The following is a 21,292-nucleotide window of genomic DNA, read 5'->3' as shown; positions in this document are numbered from 1 at the left end:
TGTTATTAATGTACCACTTAAACGTCCCCAGTTTGTATTGTTATCAATGTACCACTTAAACGTCCCCAGCATTGTATTGTTATTATTGTACCACTTAAACATCCTCAGTATTGTATTGTTATCAATGTGACACTAAAAACCATGTACATTTGCCTACCAATTTTTAACATACAAAAATCGTAATACTCGCGTAAGGTTCAAGACAAAAGAAACATGCATACCGGAGACTCTAACATGTTTATTTTCAATATTTTTGTTTCGTAGATACAAATCTCATGTTTACATCGTACAACAATAGGTAACAATCACATGTTTACATCGTACAACAATAGGAAACAGTTTGGATTGACTAGAATCATGACACAACCATCACCATTTTAAACGACTCTTACATTTATCAGACCAATATGCACCAGTAACAATGTATCACAACACACTGCAAATATCAAATAATGAACTGAAACGCTCAACAATTTGGCATTTGTAGCTTTTCTATAGCCGTATATGACATATATCAGATAACCGTCTGCTTATATCCAATGGGGAATCAAGTTTCTGTCTGGCTAAAAACATTCCCATAGTGCCCACTGTTATACCAATAACACCAAACGTAACACAGACCCAGACACTATATCCGCCGGAACAGGAAGGTATATGCTTCGTAGATAGATTTGCGTGTTCCGGAAAATCAATGTTCATCAGTTCTGGTCTGAGTTGAGACAGCACCTTTTGGAATAAATGAAAACCTTCTACAGTAAACTTAATCAAATACAATACATTTTTACTGCCACAATCTTAAAAACCATCAGATAAAATAGATAATGAATTAAGATAAGAACCTGAGGATTCCAATATCCGTGATTTTAATGCATTAATTTAGGGATTAGAACAATGATATATTTTTCAAGATTTTATTTCATCAAGATTACTTAACATGACCAATGCTTATGTTGAAGTTTCATCTAAATGAAGTAAAAGATACAAATTAGTTCACATTAGATAAAACACAATTTATTTAATTACAAAAGATTACACAGGACTTTGTTGCCCAAATATCTTCATTGATTCTATGTAAGACTGATTTTTTTCTCTATTTTGACCACTGTTCTTCTTCCTTATCGGTCTCAATACTAATCATGTACAGGAAGGGAACACTATGGACCTACAAAGGAGATCTGAGATAGGTACACCAAAACTTTCCGATCAATAGTGATAAAAATCTTCCAACTCCAACGAGGGGAACTGACATATCAAGTTTGAGAAATATGATTCGAGTATTTCTCAAGAAAAAAGTGATACGAATCTTCAACTGTAACGGTTCCAGTGTTCTCAATAAATAGCGATAACAAACTTCAACTGTCAAAATTCCCGATGGCCGCATGTCGGCCATTTTGCTTTCTTAAGCACACTTAAAATGGTTAGGCACAACCAGGGACAAGGAAACCTACAAAATATATAATCAAGATATCTTCCAGTAATTACTAAGAAATAGCGATAACAAGGCTCGTTTACGGGCTGACGACCACGCACGGATGGCGATTTCAATAGCTCGCATTACCATACAGATCTCAATATAGCTGCTCACCTCCGCCCCTGCTCTTAGTCCGGATTGTACCGCTCCATTCATTAGGCCACACCAGACAGTTCCAGTCTCCGTCCCAGCGAAATGTACACTGACAATAAATTCAATCTTTTATTCACAAGTAATCTTGCTTTTAAGCGTTTATTCAATTGAAACATGCCAAAGTATGTGGGCTATATATCTCATAATGTGAACCGCATTAACACCAATATAGTGATGTGTTTGAACGGTCTCAAAAACTTCACCAATGACAATAATTGCATTCATGGTAAAATTCGTATAATGGTTTTGGAAATTGATGAGATATTGGAATTGCAAGCGCTTTGCTACTCTAACAAGACACATATGTGATAAAAGACACATATATGCACTAACAGCATTGCACCTGATAGCGTTAATACATGTTTGACATGCTTACAGTAATATTAGGATTACACTGTTATCATTTTAAAACAAAAACAAATAACAAAAAACAATCGCCATATTTACAAAGTCACTAGAGGAAAACATGAAAATAGACTGCAACGTCTGATGTTTGTTTGACATATGACACTTAAAATTGTCATTCAATGGTACACGGACATTCTCCTCCTTCACGGATAACGACACATGTACTAAAGATGATCAAAGCTCTGGTGTTTTTACATTATATCCTTGATAGTATTTTGAAATAAAAACTCAACATGTAAAAATAAACATATGAATCAAATCAAATGTCTCGACGTAACAATTCAAAAATTTTGGACTGTAACTCTAAATGTCGACCAACTAACAGCAGATTTCGACTTAACAACTCGACATCATGAGAAAGTAAACCATATAGATAACTATAAGAAACAGAAGATGCTATTACTAAGGATGACATACCTTTCAAAAGGTTCTCTAAGCGTTTGACATAGATGTCTTGTAGTTCCAGGAACAATGCTTTTCAAAAAACATCCTCCATTATACTTCTCTGTGCTCCAGTCTACGAACGTGCTGTCAATATATTCATGTACATCTGGACCAATCGCGTCTTCGAGGACAGACAATATCGCCTCGTTCTGGCGACGGCACTGTAAACAAGACATAATTAAGATATCACCAAAAACAAATGATACTCATTAATTTTTTTATGGACATAATTGATATTCAGGCCTAAAGCATACCTCCTGTTCTTGTGTCCACTGATGAGGGAGTTGCATCTCGTGTACGTGAAATGGTCCCTTTGTACTCGACACAAATCCCACGATGGCAGGGTTGTTCCGGGATGAGGTACCATCGTAAGCTATACCCACAGGGCCATCCGCCGGATCTTCTAGAACCACCTGTAAACCATGGCTTTCCGACCCCTTGTTATTCCAGAACCTCTACAACACATACCAATTTCCAATTAAATGATAATTTATCTTTATGCAGATGTTTTTTTTTTATTAGTGATTGACACTGGAATTATATAGTATATATAACAAATACGTGTCGCTTTAAAAGTCCGCAAGAGAGTGTGTCTACGACGCTGACAATCAATACGCTTATTGGACAGCTTTACATTTAAGCATTGATGTCATTTTGTTTTAGTTTCATCGGGGTATGAAACAATTTTGTTTGCAAACTGTATGAATCCGCGTAGCGGATTCTTACAGAAGTTTGCAAACAAAGGGCCTGTTTCCAGTAATGTTAATTCTCCATAGGAGCCTGCCCCCGTATAATTTCTTATCTACCTCAACTACAGTTTTTTTCTTTTCCGAAGAATAATTTTACACCTTTCCGACACCCAGATTTCATAATGTCAGTGAAAATGTATTTTTATAAAGTTGTCATTTTGAGCATCAAAGACATAAGGTCGTAAATAAAAGAAGGTTATCTCGAAATTGTAATTCGCAACATAGTATAAATTTCTTTTGATAAATATTGACAAAACATCGTATTTATTCATAAAACATAAAACAAAAAAATTCTCGGATGAAAATGCACTTGCAGAGACACAATTATGAAGAAAAATGCCATAAAATTGCAATATTCTCCCGTTATATAGTTTTGGATGCAAATTTCCATCACAAAATCGGATAGAGCTTTACTTGTTTCATATGTGTACCAAACATCAGCTAATTCCATGTGGTGGAACGTTCTCATATCGCCGCCTGAATGTGGTTGTAAATTGAAAGAAAAGGGGAAATGAGTAACAACCTTGTCTGAAACACTATTATATAGCTTATTATATACAAAATTTTATATTGAATATCAGAGCGGATATTTTCATGACAGTTTTATGATATCTAACGACTAAATAAACATTATCGATATAAAGATTTACACTGAGGACACCCTCATACATGAATACTGTTCTATCTCAAGTTGACCTCTTTTGAATTTTCTGATCGTGTGGCCTTGTACATTTATCCGTATCTTCTTGTCTTTGTCTATACTTTTACGGAATCATTGACTCGACGCTAGCTATTCTTGTCTCACTTTCCTTGTTCTATTGTCCCATCTCGTTGTGGGTCTGTCAGGGTTGGGACCCTGACTTGTCTCACTTTCTTTGTGCCTGCCGACCACGCCACATCGAATAGATAGATTATCCACATGAAATACTTTATTTTGTTCTAAGTAATCAATCAATTCTGCGCTTCTTGGAGGTATTGAATGTGATTTATTATATTGTCTTGTTATTTTGTGTAATTACATGTTGATGATTTTTCCTCTCATCAATAGCATATTACGTACTGTTTAATAGGATAAAAATTGGTTTGCATCCAACGCCCATAAAAGGGTGTATTCTCTAAAAAAACACAGTTTTTGTGTCTAAAATGTTATCATCGAAAATGGCATTTTTGAGATTGTTTCTTCCATAAAACAGCCAAATGGCGCGATGGAAACATGATTTTTTGTCATGAATGTATTCTTTACGGTGACCATCATTTGATTAGATTTTCATTAATATTTTACATAACATGCACATTTTATCAACACTTAGACAGCTTCTGAAAGGTACAACTTTGAGGAGCCATAAAAAACAAACCAAGTGACCTAAATCTTTATACTTTATAGATTTGTGACCACAACGGCATGGGCAATGCACCACCAACAGGAAATTTGAATCAGAGAAGGGGCCATTTTGGAAACAGGCCCTTTGTTTCATACCCCGATGAAATTAAAAAATAATTGACATCAACGCTTATAATTAATTTTTGAAAATGATTTTCTAATTTAAAACATGTTTTATGTACAATTTTACTGGTTTTAAATGGGATTCTTTTTCTCAAATCAATACGCAACGTCAATTGTCGTATTGTGACGTCACATTTTTCGCGCCATTCTCGGAATTTCTTTCATGGAAGAATGAAAAGCATTTTTCGACCAATCACATTTGAGTATTTACCATGAAAACAAAGAAAAATTAATTATATGTCTGTAATAACTCGCTGTATTATATTATTCGAATAAAATGTTATTCTGTACATTGAAACATTTGAATAATATCACAAACACAAACACATATACATCGTCGTCTTGGATAATACATGTATCTCCTTCAAACTTATATACTTATAACCGTGATTTCACATCAATAAAAGTGAACTGATTATACCACGTAAATGTACACAATGTACAAAGCTGTAGTGCATGGGAAGGGCACGGGAAGTTTTTTTGCATCGAAGATTTCTAAAGGCAACAATTACGTTAGGAATAATCAATAAATATGTTTACAAGATATTATGCTGAAATATAACGATGTTTAGGTTGTGGAAAAGGAATACAATTAATGAATGCCGATTATTTCTATTCCACCATACACCCATCATTAATTATACCGACTAGATCAAACAGTGTTGATGTGTACTACCTCTATGTCGACCACTACGTTCCTATACGCTGATGTGGCAGATCTAATTCAAGTATGTAGATTAGGCTGTTACACGATCAAAGATATTTGGCTGTGAAGTGATACTTGTTTTCTATGTCTTTAATAATACACGCGCTGTCGATGTTATATTTTCTGAATACTATTGGTTAGATACCAGGCATGTCTTTTGAAACTATTATATATGGTACATGCACTCGACATAGAAATCCAGCCCACGACTTCTAGCAAACATTTTATTCTTAAATCTGCATAATTTTGTATGACACGGAAGTCTTTTTGAAGAGTAATTTCAAAGACAAAACGGATGAGTAATTATTAACCAATCAAAAATGGCGTTTCGTCAGCTTGTCATAACAGGAAACTATCAACAGAGAAACTCCTACCTCATCATAGCTGTAGACAAACTTGACGATGTGGGCGAGGGGAATGTTCCGGAGGACATCCATTTTACTGGAAGGTAAAGCTGGCGTAAAGTGGATGTCCGCTGTAATAAAATCACCATATGGAATACTTATCGTGATATTCGTAAATACATGTGATTTGAAGTAATGAGCTGAGAGCATTTTTTTCACACCAAAACCAATGGTTTAGGTTCCAAAATTCATCATGTTACTCTTTTCTATGCATAGAATATCAATAAAACATGTGTGAGTGTTTTTCTGATATAAGTTACATGTTTATTTGTTCGGTAAAATGTCTTCTCTTGAGGTTACATCGTATGTATTCATATTTCCTAGATAGTCAACATTGAGTACGTGTATAATTAACATTGAGTACGTGTATAAATAACATTGAGTACGTGTATAATTGACATTGAGTACGTGTATAATAACATTGAGTACGTGCGTAATTAACATTGAGTACGTGTATAATTGACATTGAGTACGTGTATAATTGACATTGAGTACGTGTATAATTGACATTGAGTACGTGTATAATTGACATTGAGTACGTGTGTGATTAACATTGAGTACGTGTATAATTGACATTGAGTACGTGTATAATTGACATTGAGTACGTGTATAATTGACATTGAGTACGTGTATAATTGACATTGAGTACGTGTATAATTAACATTGAGTACGTGTATAATTCACATTGAGTACGTGTATAATTCACATTGAGTACGTGTATAATTCACATTGAGTACGTGTATAATTCACATTGAGTACGTGTATAATTAACATTGAGTACGTGTATAATTAACATTGAGTACGTGTATAATTGACATTGAGAACGTGTATAATTAACATTGAGTACGTGTTAATTAACATTGAGTACGTGCGTAATTAACATTGAGTACGTGTATAATTAACATTGAGTACGTGTATAATTGACATTGAGTACGTGTATAATTGACATTGAGTACGTGTATAATTAACATTGAGTACGTGTATAATTAACATTGAGTACGTGTATAATTGACATTGAGTACGTGTATAATTGACATTGAGCACGTGTATAATTGACATTGAGTACGTGTATAATTGACATTGAGAACGTGTATAATTGACATTGAGTACGTGTATAATTGACATTGAGTACGTGTATAATTGACATTGAGTACGTGTATAATTGATAGCGTATTTGTTCATGATGCGATCTGCTCAGTGGCAAAACAACCTTTAACGCAATAATTCCTTAAACAACTAAAGAAGACATTGCTAGGAATATGTGTCACTTATTGTCGTTCATATCACGATTTTACTGAAAACTACACATCTCGCATCAATAAAACAATTTGTAGGAAATGACGTACCTAGGAGATGGGGAGGTACAGCAACAATTACCCTGCTGCAGTGGTACTGTGTCTTGTCCAAAGTCAGCACAGATACAATATCGTCTGTCTGTAAAGGATACCACAATCTCTATGTCTGTCATCACTAAATCCCTATGCCATCAAAGTCAGAACGGCAAGATAGTTGAAACATATTTCAAAATTACTACATGTAAAAAAGGAATACGTCACATGTAACTTCCTTTTATCGGCGTTTTAGAGAGACCTATGGTCCCAACACCCCTACTTAATTGCGAATCACAATAATCTTCAGTTTAGCTGGCTCAGACATTTATATCGTCCGACAGCCTATGGAACAAATATATGGTTCCAGAGGATTTAACAAGAACTTCATATATATTATCTAGTAACTGTGCACGCTGTTCACTCATCGAGAAAACCAACTGGCTTCATTTCTGGTATCAACTTAAGAAATCCAACAATTTAACACATTTTATAATGACTTCAGATAATTCTGTAACGCTCAATAACTACATGCACATGCACTAATTCAAACAGTTTTACCATGCTAAAATCCTTAATGAATCCTTAGTGAATCAGGAACACCACCTTAGTGAATCAAGAACACCACCTTAGTGAATCAAGAACACCACCTTAGTGAATCAAGAACCAAATATGTGGATATAGTCAAATTATTTAAGCATGAATTAAGAAGAAAATTTTATTTAAAAAAATACCAAAGGCTGTCTTTGTTACACACTTTTCTATAAAATAAGTTTGTTATCATAACTTTACTGAAAAATGTGTGTAGATATAAAAAGAAATAAAATAATCAAGCACAATGATGAGAACAAAATGAGATGATATCAGCAAAAGCATCACACGAAATCAAGAAAAAAAAAGAAAAAAAACATAGATACTAAACTTTCTACGTAAGTATGTGTAGACATAATTGAATGTATGCGTTAAATGTCAGTGAGTATGTACTCGTGGAGTGACTGCCTGGTGTATTATCTTTGTTTATCTTTGTACTTTTTCTTACATGTCTATCTAAGTATGTCCCTGTCCTTCGTGAGCGTATGTAATTTTTTTTCATCTGCATGTCAGTGAAGTACGCAGTGTTTCTGTTTTTGTATGTGATGATTGTTTTAGCTGTCAGTCTGTGTATATCTAGTTGTTTGTATGATTGTATTGACGAATGTGTGTGTACTTATGAAAGGACATGTATAGTTGTGTGTGTATCCACTTTCCGTATCTGTCTGAATTTTTTCCGTACCATGTGTATGTGTGAGGGAGTGTGAGGATATGCTTTTGAAAGGACGAAGGTGTGTATGTAAGATTGTACGTAAGTATACATTGTACAAGTATGAACAGGTATTTATGAAAATTTATGAAAATATATAATATAGGAACAGATGCCGTGTTGTTGCTGGCTGATAGGTTGCATTGACCGGATCTGAGTGTTACTAGTATTGCAGATGGAAGCCATTTGATTTTATTTAAGAAGGGTTTATCTGAAAATAGTTACTGACGAATTAATGTGACTGGTTAGCTAGATTATCAATAAAGACAATAGTTACCTGTCTGATGTGTGTGGCTAGTTAGGGTATCAATAAAGACAATAGTTACCTGGCTGATATGTTTGACTAGTTAGGGTATCAATAAAGACAATAGTTACCTGTCTGATATGTTTGACTAGTTAGGGTATCAATAAAGACAATAGTTACCTGTCTGATGTGTGTAACTAGCTAGATTATCAATAAAGACAATAGTTACCTGTCTGATGTGTGTGACTAGTTAGGGTATCAATAAAGACAATAGTTACCTGTCTGATGTGTGTGGCTATTTAGGGTATCAATAAAGACAATAGTTACCTGTCTGATGTGTGTGACTAGTTAGGGTATCAATAAAGACAATAGTTACCTGTCTGATATGTTTGACTAGTTAGGGTATCAATAAAGACAATAGTTACCTGTCTGATGTGTGTGGCTAGTTAGGGTATCAATAAAGACAATAGTTACCTGTCTGATGTGTGTAACTAGTTAGGGTATCAATAAAGACAATAGTTACCTGTCTGATATGTTTGACTAGTTAGGGTATCAATAAAGACAATAGTTACCTGTCTGATGTGTGTGACTAGTTAGGGTATCAATAAAGACAATAGTTACCTGGCTGATATGTTTGACTAGTTAGGGTATCAATAAAGACAATAGTTACCTGTGTGATGTGTGTGACTAGTTAGGGTATCAGTAAAGACAATAGTTACCTGTCTGATGTGTGTGACTAGTTAGGGTGTCAATAAAGACAATAGTTACCTGTCTGATGTGTGTAACTAGCTAGATTATCAATAAAGACAATAGTTACCTGTCTGATGTGTGTGACTAGTTAGGGTATCAATAAAGACAATAGTTACCTGGCTGATATGTTTGACTAGTTAGGGTATCAATAAAGACAATAGTTACCTTACTGATGTGTTGACTAGTTAATTTATTCATAAAGACAATAGTTACCTGGCTTATGTGTGTAACTGGTTGATTTTTCGTTACTCCATTCCTACCTATAGCCTGAGCTAAACGGTGACATAGCTGCTGAGCGCCTCCCTGAAATAGAATCGGAAAACAAGTTAGTTCATTCCAAACTTCAAATTAATGAACTTCAAAGGCAAAGCTATTTTCACAATGGTTGATGACGTTAATTGATGTCTGAGAACAACGTACAATATACCAAGTAAAATTATTAAAACATTTTTTTTCTGGCATTGAAATATGGAGCTTCCAGCATCGTGCGAAATGTGTTCGTGTCAATTCTCCTCCAGGAGTCCCCTTACACTACCGGTGTGTCTAATGGATAGTGTTGAACAAGGTCCCGGCCAACAAGAGTCATTGATATAAGTTTACATCATATATTGCAACGGCAAACTTATTACAAGAACAGATTATCCTGATTAAAGTTAAATGTCAAATGAAAATATGAAATCATGTGGCAACTCCACAGTATAAATGTACGATACAAACGGTTTATTTACGCCAAATGTTGGTATCCAATACAAATATGGGAAGTTATATCATTGATAGAAAATACACACGTCAACGCTTCAAACAAGTAATATCAATGCCGATACTGTTTCCATGGTGATTATAAAGGAACAAATATTGTTTCGAAGAACATAAAACGATAAAACGATAGTTCATTTAACATTGTTACTGTATCTTGCAGCGCTGTTTTGTTGCGTTTCGGGTTTTTTCGTTAAGATTATGGGAACAAAGCCATGGTGTGACAGCCATTTTACCTTGATTCTTGCCTCCTGACCGGAACATAGCTCCGGATGTAGGAATGTTTCAAATCCACCCGCAGACGACACATTCATCAGGAAATACAACAGGGACATTTCAGATGGTTTCAGTCCGAACATTGACTTACACGCTGCCTCCACTGTACAACGGGCATCTGACAATTAAAATAGAAAATATTGTTTGTTAGTAGTAAATGTAACCAAAACTACACCGATGGGCCTACACATCGTACTGTATATAATCACCATTGTACACCCTCCTATCACATAGGTAGCTCAAGTTAAACATGTATAAGGACGTCGGTTTCTCCAGTGATTTGGAGACGAGATAAGCACGTTATTGTGGAGGCGCTTCGTGCGTGATGTGTGATGTTTTCTTTCTGGTTGTCAACCCCATCAGGAAATATTTTCCTTTTTTTGTCATCTTTCTTTCCGATGACCTCAGGTGACGTTAGAAGAAACCAAGAAGGACAAAGCGAGCACACGGAAGATAGAGTACTGAAAAACGTGGACGGGGTTACTAAGTGATATTACCATCCGACATCTTTGCCTCGAAAATTGAACTAAAAATATAATCATCGAGAGCAGCTACATATTTTATTAGTGAAGCAGAAAACATACAATTGGTAATTAATGTCGCACACAGGGGCACAGAAAATGCTGGTAACAATATGGGTTTATATTTATATATATAGTTATTCATGTCCAGAAATCTGGTTGTTGTGGTAACAGAAATATCACCGCCATACACATACCTTCTGTCCACAGTCTACTGTTACAGTAGTCTTCAAATATAATCCCGTCACATTCGAGCGCCCGCACTGAGCTCTTCATTTGGCTACCAAGTCTGTCGAAGTACTTCTTTCGTTTGCGTAGCTATGAATTACACAACAAAGCATTAAATTGATAGAAAAGGTACCAGTGGTATAAAGAACATGTATATACCCAGTGAGAGTGTAGGTAACGTGTATGTACCCTGTGAGACTGTAGGTAACGTGTATATACCCAGTGAGAGTGTAGGTAACAGATACGTACCTTGTGAGACTGTAGGTAACAGATACGTACCTTGTGAGACTGTAGGTAACAGATACGTACCTTGTAAGACTGTAGGTAACAGATATGTACCCTGTGAGACTGTAGGTAACAGATACGTATCTCGTTAGAGTGTAGGTAACAGATACGTACCTTGTTAGAGTGTAGGTAACAGATACATACCTCGTTAGAGTGTAGGTAACAGATACGTACCTTGTGAGAGTGTAGGTAACAGATACGTACCCTGTGAGACTGTAGGTAACAGATACGTACCCTGTGAGACTGTAGGTAACAGATACGTACCTTGTGAGAGTGTAGGTAACAGATACGTACCCTGTGAGACTGTAGGTAACAGATACGTACCTCGTTAGAGTGTAGGTAACAGATACGTACCTTGTGAGAGTGTAGGTAACAGATACGTACCTTGTGAGACTGTAGGTAACAGATACGTACCTCGTTAGAGTGTAGGTAACAGATACGTACCTTGTGAGAGTGTAGGTAACAGATACGTACCTCGTTAGAGTGTAGGTAACAGATACGTACCTCGTTAGAGTGTAGGTAACAGATACGTACCTTGTGAGAGTGTAGGTAACAGATACGTACCTTGTGAGAGTGTAGGTAACAGATACGTACCTCGTTAGAGTGTAGGTAACAGATACGTACCTTGTGAGAGTGTAGGTAACAGATACATACCTCTTTAGAGTGTAGGTAACAGATACGTACCTTGTTAGAGTGTAGGTAACAGATACGTACCCTGTGAGACTGTATGTAACAGATACGTACCTTGTGAGAGTGTAGGTAACAGATACGTACCTCGTTAGAGTGTAGGTAACAGATACGTACCTCGTTAGAGTGTGGGTAACATATACGTACCTTGTGAGAGTGTAGGTAACAGATACGTACCCTGTGAGACTGTAGGTAACAGATACGTACCTTGTGAGACTGTAGGTAACAGATACGTACCTTGTGAGAGTGTAGGTAACAGATACGTACCTCGTTAGAGTGTGGGTAACAGATACGTACCTTGTGAGAGTGTAGGTAACAGATACGTACCCTGTGAGACTGTAGGTAACGGATACGTACCCTGTGAGACTGTAGGTAACAGATACGTACCTCGTTAGAGTGTGGGTAACAGATACGTACCTCGTTAGAGTGTGGGTAACAGATACGTACCTTGTGAGACTGTAGGTAACAGATACGTACCTTGTGAGAGTGTAGGTAACAGATATGTACCCTGTGAGACTGTAGGTAACAGATACGTACCTTGTGAGAGTGTAGGTAACAGATACGTACCTTGTGAGAGTGTAGGTAACAGATACGTACCTCGTTAGAGTGTAGGTAACAGATACGTACCTCGTTAGAGTGTAGGTAACAGATACGTACCTCGTTAGAGTGTAGGTAACAGATACGTACCTTGTGAGAGTGTAGGTAACAGATACGTACCTTGTTAGAGTGTAGGTAACAGATACGTACCCTGTGAGACTGTATGTAACAGATACGTACCTTGTGAGACAGTAGGTAACGTGTATGTACCTTGTGAGACTGTAGGTAACAGATACGTACCCTGTGAGACTGTAGGTAACAGGTACGTACCTTGTGAGACTGTAGGTAACAGATACATACCTCGTTAGAGTGTAGGTAACAGATACGTACCCTGTGAGACTGTAGGTAACAGATACGTACCTCGTTAGAGTGTAGGTAACAGATACGTACCTTGTGAGAGTGTAGGTAACAGATACGTACCTCATTAGAGTGTAGGTAACAGATACGTACCTTGTGAGAGTGTAGGTAACAGATACGTACCTCGTTAGAGTGTAGGTAACAGATACCTACCTTGTGAGAGTGTAGGTAACAGATACGTACCTTGTTAGAGTGTAGGTAACAGATACGTACCCTGTGAGACTGTATGTAACAGATACGTACCTTGTAAGAGTGTAGGTAACAGATACGTACCTTGTGAGACTGTAGGTAACAGATACGTACCCTGTGAGACTGTAGGTAACAGATACGTACCTTGTAAGAGTGTAGGTAACAGATACGTACCTTGTGAGAGTGTAGGTAACAGATACGTACCCTGTGAGACTGTAGGTAACAGATACGTACCCTGTGAGAGTGTAGGTAACAGATACGTACCTCGTTAGAGTGTAGGTAACAGATACGTACCTTGTGAGAGTGTAGGTAACAGATACGAACCTTGTTAGAGTGTAGGTAACAGATACGTACCCTGTGAGACTGTATGTAACAGATATGTACCCTGTGAGACTGTAGGTAACAGATACGTACCTTGTAAGAGTGTAGGTAACAGATACGTACCCTGTGAGACTGTAGGTAACAGGTACGTACCTTGTGAGACTGTAGGTAACAGATACGTACCTTGTGAGACTGTAGGTAACAGATACGTACCTTGTGAGAGTGTAGGTAACGTGTATGTACCCTGTGAGACTGTAGGTAACAGATACGTACCTTGTGAGACTGTAGGTAACGTGTATGTACCCTGTGAGACTGTAGGTAACGTGTGTGTACCCTGTGAGAGTGTAGGTAACGTGTATGTACCCTGTGAGACTGTAGGTAACAGATACGTACCTCGTTAGAGTGTAGGTAACAGATACGTACCTTGTGAGAGTGTAGGTAACAGATACGTACCTTGTGAGAGTGTAGGTAACAGATACGTACCCTGTGAGACTGTAGGTAACAGATACGTACCATGTGAGACTGTAGGTAACGTGTATGTACCTTGTGAGACAGTAGGTAACAGATACGTACCCTGTGAAAGTGTAGGTAACAGATACGTACCCTGTGAGACTGAAGGTGACAGATACGTACCTTGTTAGAGTGTAGGTAACAGATACGTACCTTGTGAGACTGTAGGTAACAGATACGTACCTTGTGAGACTGTAGGTAACAGATACGTACCTTGTGAGAGTGTAGGTAACAGATACGTACCTTGTTAGAGTGTAGGTAACAGATACGTACACTGTGAGAGTGTAGGTAACAGATACGTACCCTGTGAGACTGTAGGTAACAGATACGTACCTTGTGAGACTGTAGGTAACAGATACGTACCCTGTGAGACTGTAGGTAACAGATACGTACCTTGTGAGAGTGTAGGTAACAGATACGTACCTCGTTAGAGTGTAGGTAACAGATACGTACCTCGTTAGAGTGTGGGTAACAGATACGTACCTCGTTAGAGTGTGGGTAAGAGATACGTACCTCGTTAGAGTGTAGGTAACAGATACGTACCTCGTTAGAGTGTAGGTAACAGATACGTACCTCGTTAGAGTGTGGGTAACAGATACGTACCTCGTTAGAGTGTAGGTAAGAGATACGTACCTTGTGAGACTGTAGGTAACAGATACGTACCTTGTGAGACTGTAGGTAACAGATACGTACCATTTGAGACTGTAAGTACCAGATACGTACCCTGTGAGACTGTAGGAAACAGATACGTACCTTGTTAGAGTGTAGGTAACAGATACGTACCTTGTGAGAGTGTAGGTAACAGATACGTACCTTGTTAGAGTGTAGGTAACAGATATGTACCCTGTGAGACTGTAGGTAACAGATACGTACCTTGTGAGAGTGTAGGTAACATATGTACCTTGTGAGACTGTAGGTACCAGATACGTACCCTGTGAGACTGTAGGTAACAGATATGTACCCTGTGAGACTGTAGGTACCAGATACGTACCCTGTGAGACTGTAGGTAACAGATACGTACCCTGTGAGAGTGTAGGTAACGTGTATGTACCCTGTGAGAGTGTAGGTAACGTGTATGTACCCTGTGAGACTGTAGGTAACGTGTGTGTACCCTGTGAGAGTGTAGGTAACGTGTATGTACCCTGTGAGACAGTAGGTAACGTGTATGTACCCTGTGAGACTGTAGGTAACAGATACGTACCCTGTGAGACTGTAGGTAACAGATACGTACCTTGTGAGAGTGTAGGTAACAGATACGTACCTCGTTAGAGTGTAGGTAACAGATACGTACCTTGTGAGACTGTAGGTAACAGATACGTACCCTGTGAGACTGTAGGTAACAGATACGTACCTTGTGAGAGTGTAGGTAACAGATACGTACGATGTGAGACTGTAGGTAACAGATACGTACCTTGTGAGACTGTGGGTAACAGATACGTACCCTGTGAGACTGTAGGTAACGGATACGTACCCTGTGAGACTGTAGGTAACAGATACGTACCCTGTGAGACTGTAGGTAACAGATACGTACCTTGTGAGAGTGTAGGTAACAGATACGTACGATGTGAGACTGTAGGTAACAGATACGTACCCTGTGAGACTGTAGGTTCCTATAACAGATACGTACCCGGAGATAGAGTATGTACATATCCCATGACGGTATCAAACGTAGTGGTGCTGCTTTAACCGTCTGTTGACGGAGACTAAATGTGTCTATGTCAAACTTTTCCAGAAGATACTGCAGATGAGGATAGGGTCTAACAAACATAACAAAAGTACTAAAAACGTTATTTAATATCAAGTCAGATATATACAAAACATAGTAATATCAAAATCATTCTCTGAATGATGTTCTTAATGGGATCTACATATGAGATGACAGAAGCAAAGATTGGCAATTTTGAATGCCAGAAACAATTTACTCAGGAAGCCATACACGATGTTTTTGTTGTTAAGTTTCGGAAAACAATGAAGATAACTTACGTTTGCAGCTCATTACGCTGGTAAACAAGAGACACCTTTGTACTATTGTAGTTTCATTAAAACCGGCCACGTTCGTAACTTGATGTGCACAAGACAAAGTAAATTACGGACGGACGGAAGGATTTACATACATTTACTTATATTCTCTGCGGGCGTATAATGTACCTATTTGACAATAACAATAAGTAATAGGTACATGGAGATTCAGCTATGTAAAGGCAAATATATAAAAAGTATAGTATTAATTGATAATTCACCTTCCAACCCATTCTCCGCCGACATCCCAGAAATCAAAATTACCGTCGGACCCCTGTAATTGTTTCGTCAATGTTCTTCCGCCGATACGATCTGTGAAGTGAAAGACAGATATAGTTTTGAATAGGAAAAAAAGTCAAGGCACAATAGCTTATCTCACACAATCTCGCCTAGACTTAGAAACAGAGGAACCTTGATAGCTTTCGGACATGTGTTGCGATTTTTTTTTTGTGTCGCCTTGACGTTTAACCTAAATGTTACGGTTATTGTAACGGCATGATAAATTGTCATTTCATATAAAAAGGGATAAGCTTAAATATTCTAAGTTTTATCTTAGTATTATGATCCCATAGTGAGATTCACTTTGAAACTTTGTAACATTGAAGTATATCAACATGCAGCAGACAACTGTGGGCCCAAAAGTCTCCACCTACAGGAGTAATAGACTTTCCGCGTATACAGCATTGCGTCTCCTTCACCAACAATACTCGACAGAAAATGTGATAAAAAATCGGCCAGGCCGGTCAAAAGAGGAAATATGTAGTTTTCGTCCAACATATCTGTAACATACACATATTTCCCCTCGGGGCCAGACTCGTCGTTTATACAAAATTTGTTTCCCTTCACCCAAGGATGTGTCACACCAAATTTGGATCAAATTCCTCCATGCCTACATAAGAAGAGTTTGAAAGAATTTGCTATACTTCCCCTATCGATCCCCACTTCTCATGCCCCTGGCCATGCAGACCCAACGTTTCCACAAATGATTCAGGCCAATTTTGTCAAAATCCGTTCAGTCGTTTATGACTAGTAGCGATTTTAAAGAAAAGTTGACGGTCGAGAGACGGACGCCACGCTACGGAATAAGCTCATCGGTCCCTATCCTTCGGACCAGGTGAGCTAAATTTTGATACAAATGATGCCGGCAAGTGAACGAAAATAAATGAGTTACAAATATTGAAAACATAAAATAATTCTGAGAACTAATAATGAAAATTAAATTTTTAAAAATGCCAGGAAAAACTGACAGCTAAATGGATAGACTACAAGACAAACATAGAAAGAAAGAAAGAAAGAAAGAAAGAAAGACGATATCAAGAGGTTGTTTAACCGGAGGGCGAAATCTAACATTTGGTTAACTCCCTTTACAAATCGATATATATATATATATACAATTGTGTATATGAATATATAGGAAATTATAACACATTTTTAATATAGAAGCTGCTGCCATTAAGCACGATAAGAAATATTAAGTACGTGAAAACATTAAAATCATAACACAAAAACATGAATTTTTGAAAATAACGTTTATTTCATTTTAACAGTTTCAGAAATAGTTTAATAGAAATTGATATTTTACCTCTTTGTAACACGTTATATGAAGCGTGACACCCCTATACACTATAGATGGAGTGCTTCGGTGCGTACGTGACTACCTAAGCATACCTAATGGCGGTGACACATTCTAAAGTAAAAGCTACCTACCTTTGGCCTCTAAAACCACCACACTTAAAGTACTGTCTTTCTCTAGGAGGAGGTTAGCGGCGGTCAACCCTGACAGTCCTGCACCAACCACCACTACGTCACACCTGACCGACGTCATCCCCGACCCCCGGGCTCAAATGCAGAAAACTGACCGTATTCGAGAGTCTGCAGACACAGCACACACACGTGTATGCGTAGCGATCGATACAGCTTTGTGGTTCTAATAAACCCTTACACAATCTGTACGTGACGGGACTCAGCTACACAGAGGAACGCCAAACTAATTTATTTTAAATCTGCTGACCTCTGCGTTAGGTGACTAAATGTTTTACATTGAGGAAAGCCACTAAGTTTGTTTTACAGAGAAACGTCAACTAATCACCGTTTACATATATACTAAACGTTGTCATCTGGTTCCTCCGTTATATAATTTGACAGGTAATGAAAAGCGCGTTACATTTATACGTATGTTACCTTATCCAGACTCAGGGGGAGTTAACAGGTAAAGATTTACGTGACAACTGACCAGAAGAATATCTACAATCTATTTATATATAATGTATTTGTGTCTCATTCTTAGTTACCCAGCCCGACTCACAGTGAACCCAAAGTAAAGCTACCCGTATTCTATGCTATTAAAGTTATTATCAGATCAGATATAACGATATTGTTTCATTACACAACAGCGAATATGATTTTCTTTTCTCTATTTTGTTCCATTTTTAATTATTATAGCAAAATAATATTTACCAATATTTGGATGTTGAAATTTGACCTAGTATTTTTAAACACTATGAGAATATATCTGAATATCGGGGTAGGTTATGTGTAACACACTCTGGGGTCACTGTGGTCCAATAATCGTTGTAAGAAGACTTGCTCACGACTTCTTTTATAGTATTGTCTTTCACCTACTTAATAATATAAAATAGGTAGAAATTAAAAAAAAAAAATTAAACCGACACAAGTGTTGAATACGACGCATTAAAACTGTCTCATTAATGACGACGTATCTCAAAGGTCTCATTCATGATTTACACAAGACACAACTTTCGAATATTTACTGGAGATACAAGAGTTGAATACGGCGTATTTAAGGTTCCAAGTAATGTTTTACTGGAGATGTAAGTGTTGAATACTGTGTATTTAAGGTTCCACGTAATGTTTTACTGGAGGTGTAAGTGTTGAATACTGCGTATTTAAGGTTCCAAGTAATGTTTTACTGGAGGTGTTAGTGTTGAATACTGCGTATTTAAGGTTCCAAGTAATGTTTTACTGGAGGTGTAAGTGTTGAATAAGGCGTATTTTAGGTTCCAAGTAATGTTTTACTGGAGGTGTAAGTGTTGAATACTGCGTATTTAAGGTTCCAAGTAATGTTTTACTGGAGGTGTTAGTGTTGAATACTGCGTATTTAAGGTTCCAAGTAATGTTTTACTGGAGATGTAAGTGTTGAATACGGCGTATTTAAGGTTCCAAGTAATGTTTTACTGGAGATGTAAGTGTTGAATACGGCGTATTTAAGGTTCCAAGTAATGTTTTACTGGAGATGTAAGTGTTGAATACTGCGTATTTAAGGTTCCAAGTAATGTTTTAATGGAGGTGTAAGTGTTGAATACTGCGTATTTAAGGTTCCAAGTAATGTTTTACTGGAGATGTAAGTGTTGAATACTGCGTATTTAAGGTTCCAAGTAATGTTTTACTGGAGATGTAAGTGTTGAATACTGCGTATTTAAGGTTCCAAGTAATGTTTTACTGGAGGTGTAAGTGTTGAATACTGCGTATTTAAGGTTCCAAGTAATGTTTTAATGGAGGTGTAAGTGTTGAATACTGCGTATTTAAGGTTCCAAGTAATGTTTTACTGGAGGTGTAAGTGTTGAATACTGCGTATTTAAGGTTCCAAGTAATGTTTTACTGGAGGTGTAAGTGTTGAATACTGCGTATTTAAGGTTCCAAGTAATGTTTTACTGGAGATGTAAGTGTTGAATACTGCGTATTTAAGGTTCCAAGTAATGTTTTACTGGAGATGTAAGTGTTGAATACTGCGTATTTAAGGTTCCAAGTAATGTTTTACTGGAGGTGTAAGTGTTGAATACTGCGTATTTAAGGTTCCAAGTAATGTTTTAATGGAGGTGTAAGTGTTGAATACTGCGTATTTAAGGTTCCAAGTAATATTTTACTGGTGGTGTAAGTGTTGAATACTGCGTATTTTAGGTTCCAAGTAATGTTTTACTGGAGGTGTAAGTGTTGAATACTGCGTATTTAAGGTTCCAAGTAATGTTTTACTGGAGATGTAAGTGTTGAATACGGCGTATTTAAGGTTCCAAGTAATGTTTTACTGGAGGTGTAAGTGTTGAATAAGGCGTATTTTAGGTTCCAAGTAATGTTTTACTGGAGATGTAAGTGTTGAATACGGCGTATTTAAGGTTCCAAGTAATGTTTTACTGGAGGTGTAAGTGTTGAATAAGGCGTATTTTAGGTTCCAAGTAATGTTTTACTGGAGATGTAAGTGTTGAATACTGCGTATTTAAGGTTCCAAGTAATGTTTTACTGGAGGTGTAAGTGTTGAATACTGCGTATTTAAGGTTCCAAGTAATGTTTTACTGGAGATGTAATTACTGCGCAATTAATGGTCTCGGAATAATGATTTACTGGAGAATTTCATATATTATAGTATATAGACTAACCCGCTAAATTAGACCGACAACGGACGACAATAACATCTTTTGAACTACACATTTTGATTTGTCATCTTAACTGAAACCACCGACAAAGGAAACTGAAATAAATGTCGATACATGTGGATACTATTTTTTGTGTTTGTTGTGTCAAAGGTGTCATATATGAAATCTAGTATACATTAAATAACTACATGTACCAGTCAATATATCACTAGTGTTACTCCTTATGTTATAATGTCATCACGACAGCCTCGTTCTGATTAATAAATAGTGGTTGTCCTCAATCATATTGTTGAATTGTCCAATATGACATGGTGTCAGAATTGAGGATTTAGGATGCCTATGGAGGAAACAAGAAAATATACATTACCCGGGCACTCTCAGGAGGAGACAAGGATATCTACAGTACCCGGACACTCTCAGGAGGAGACAAGGATATCTACAGTACCCGGGCACTCTCAGGAGGAGACAAGGAAATCTACAGTACCCGGGCACTCTCAGGAGGAGACAAGGATATCTACAGTACCCGGGCACTCTCAGGAGGAGACAAGGAAATCTACAGTACCCGGGCACTCTCAGGAGGAGACAAGGATATCTACAGTACCCGGACACTCTCAGGAGGAGACAAGGAAATCTACAGTACCCGGACACTCTCAGGAGGAGACAAGGAAATATACAGTACCCGGACACTCTCAGGAGG

The 21,292-nt window shown here is 37.4% G+C and overlaps 1 protein-coding gene across 1 annotated transcript; it reads right to left on the bottom strand.

Moving 5' to 3' along the window:
• Positions 1-222: 222 nt before the first annotated feature.
• On the bottom strand, positions 223-18,122 carry LOC117325672 (amine oxidase [flavin-containing] A-like). Its single transcript, XM_033882085.1, has 12 exons — positions 17,915-18,122; positions 16,429-16,519; positions 15,816-15,945; positions 11,212-11,332; positions 10,454-10,611; positions 9,675-9,764; positions 7,186-7,273; positions 5,810-5,910; positions 2,731-2,931; positions 2,450-2,637; positions 1,586-1,673; positions 223-726 (listed from the first exon to the last, which is right to left on the bottom strand). Exons 1-12 carry the CDS (start codon positions 18,030-18,032, stop codon positions 493-495), a joined length of 1,608 nt encoding a protein of 535 aa, XP_033737976.1. The 5' UTR covers positions 18,033-18,122; the 3' UTR covers positions 223-492.
• Between the last annotated feature and the right edge of the window lie 3,170 nt (positions 18,123-21,292).

The sequence above is a fragment of the Pecten maximus genome, chromosome 1 (genome assembly GCF_902652985.1).
Source record: "Pecten maximus chromosome 1, xPecMax1.1, whole genome shotgun sequence".
Lineage (NCBI taxonomy): Eukaryota > Metazoa > Mollusca > Bivalvia > Pectinida > Pectinidae > Pecten > Pecten maximus.
Note: the sequence above shows the minus strand (reverse complement) of the source record. Positions and strands in the feature narration are given on the sequence as shown.

What these genes read in the sequence shown, in the direction of transcription:
- LOC117325672 (XM_033882085.1), bottom strand. Translation starts at nt 18,032, where the DNA reads ATGACGTCGGTCAGGTGTGACGTAGTGGTGGTTGGTGCAGGACTGTCA. An exon ending in GGTGGTTTTAGAGGCCAAAG is followed by an intron (nt 16,520 to 17,914) that starts GTAGGTAGCTTT and finishes TTCACTTCACAG; the next exon opens with ATCGTATCGGCGGAAGAACA. An exon ending in GTCAGGAGGCAAGAATCAAG is followed by an intron (nt 9,765 to 10,453) that starts GTAAAATGGCTG and finishes ATTCTATTTCAG; the next exon opens with GGAGGCGCTCAGCAGCTATG.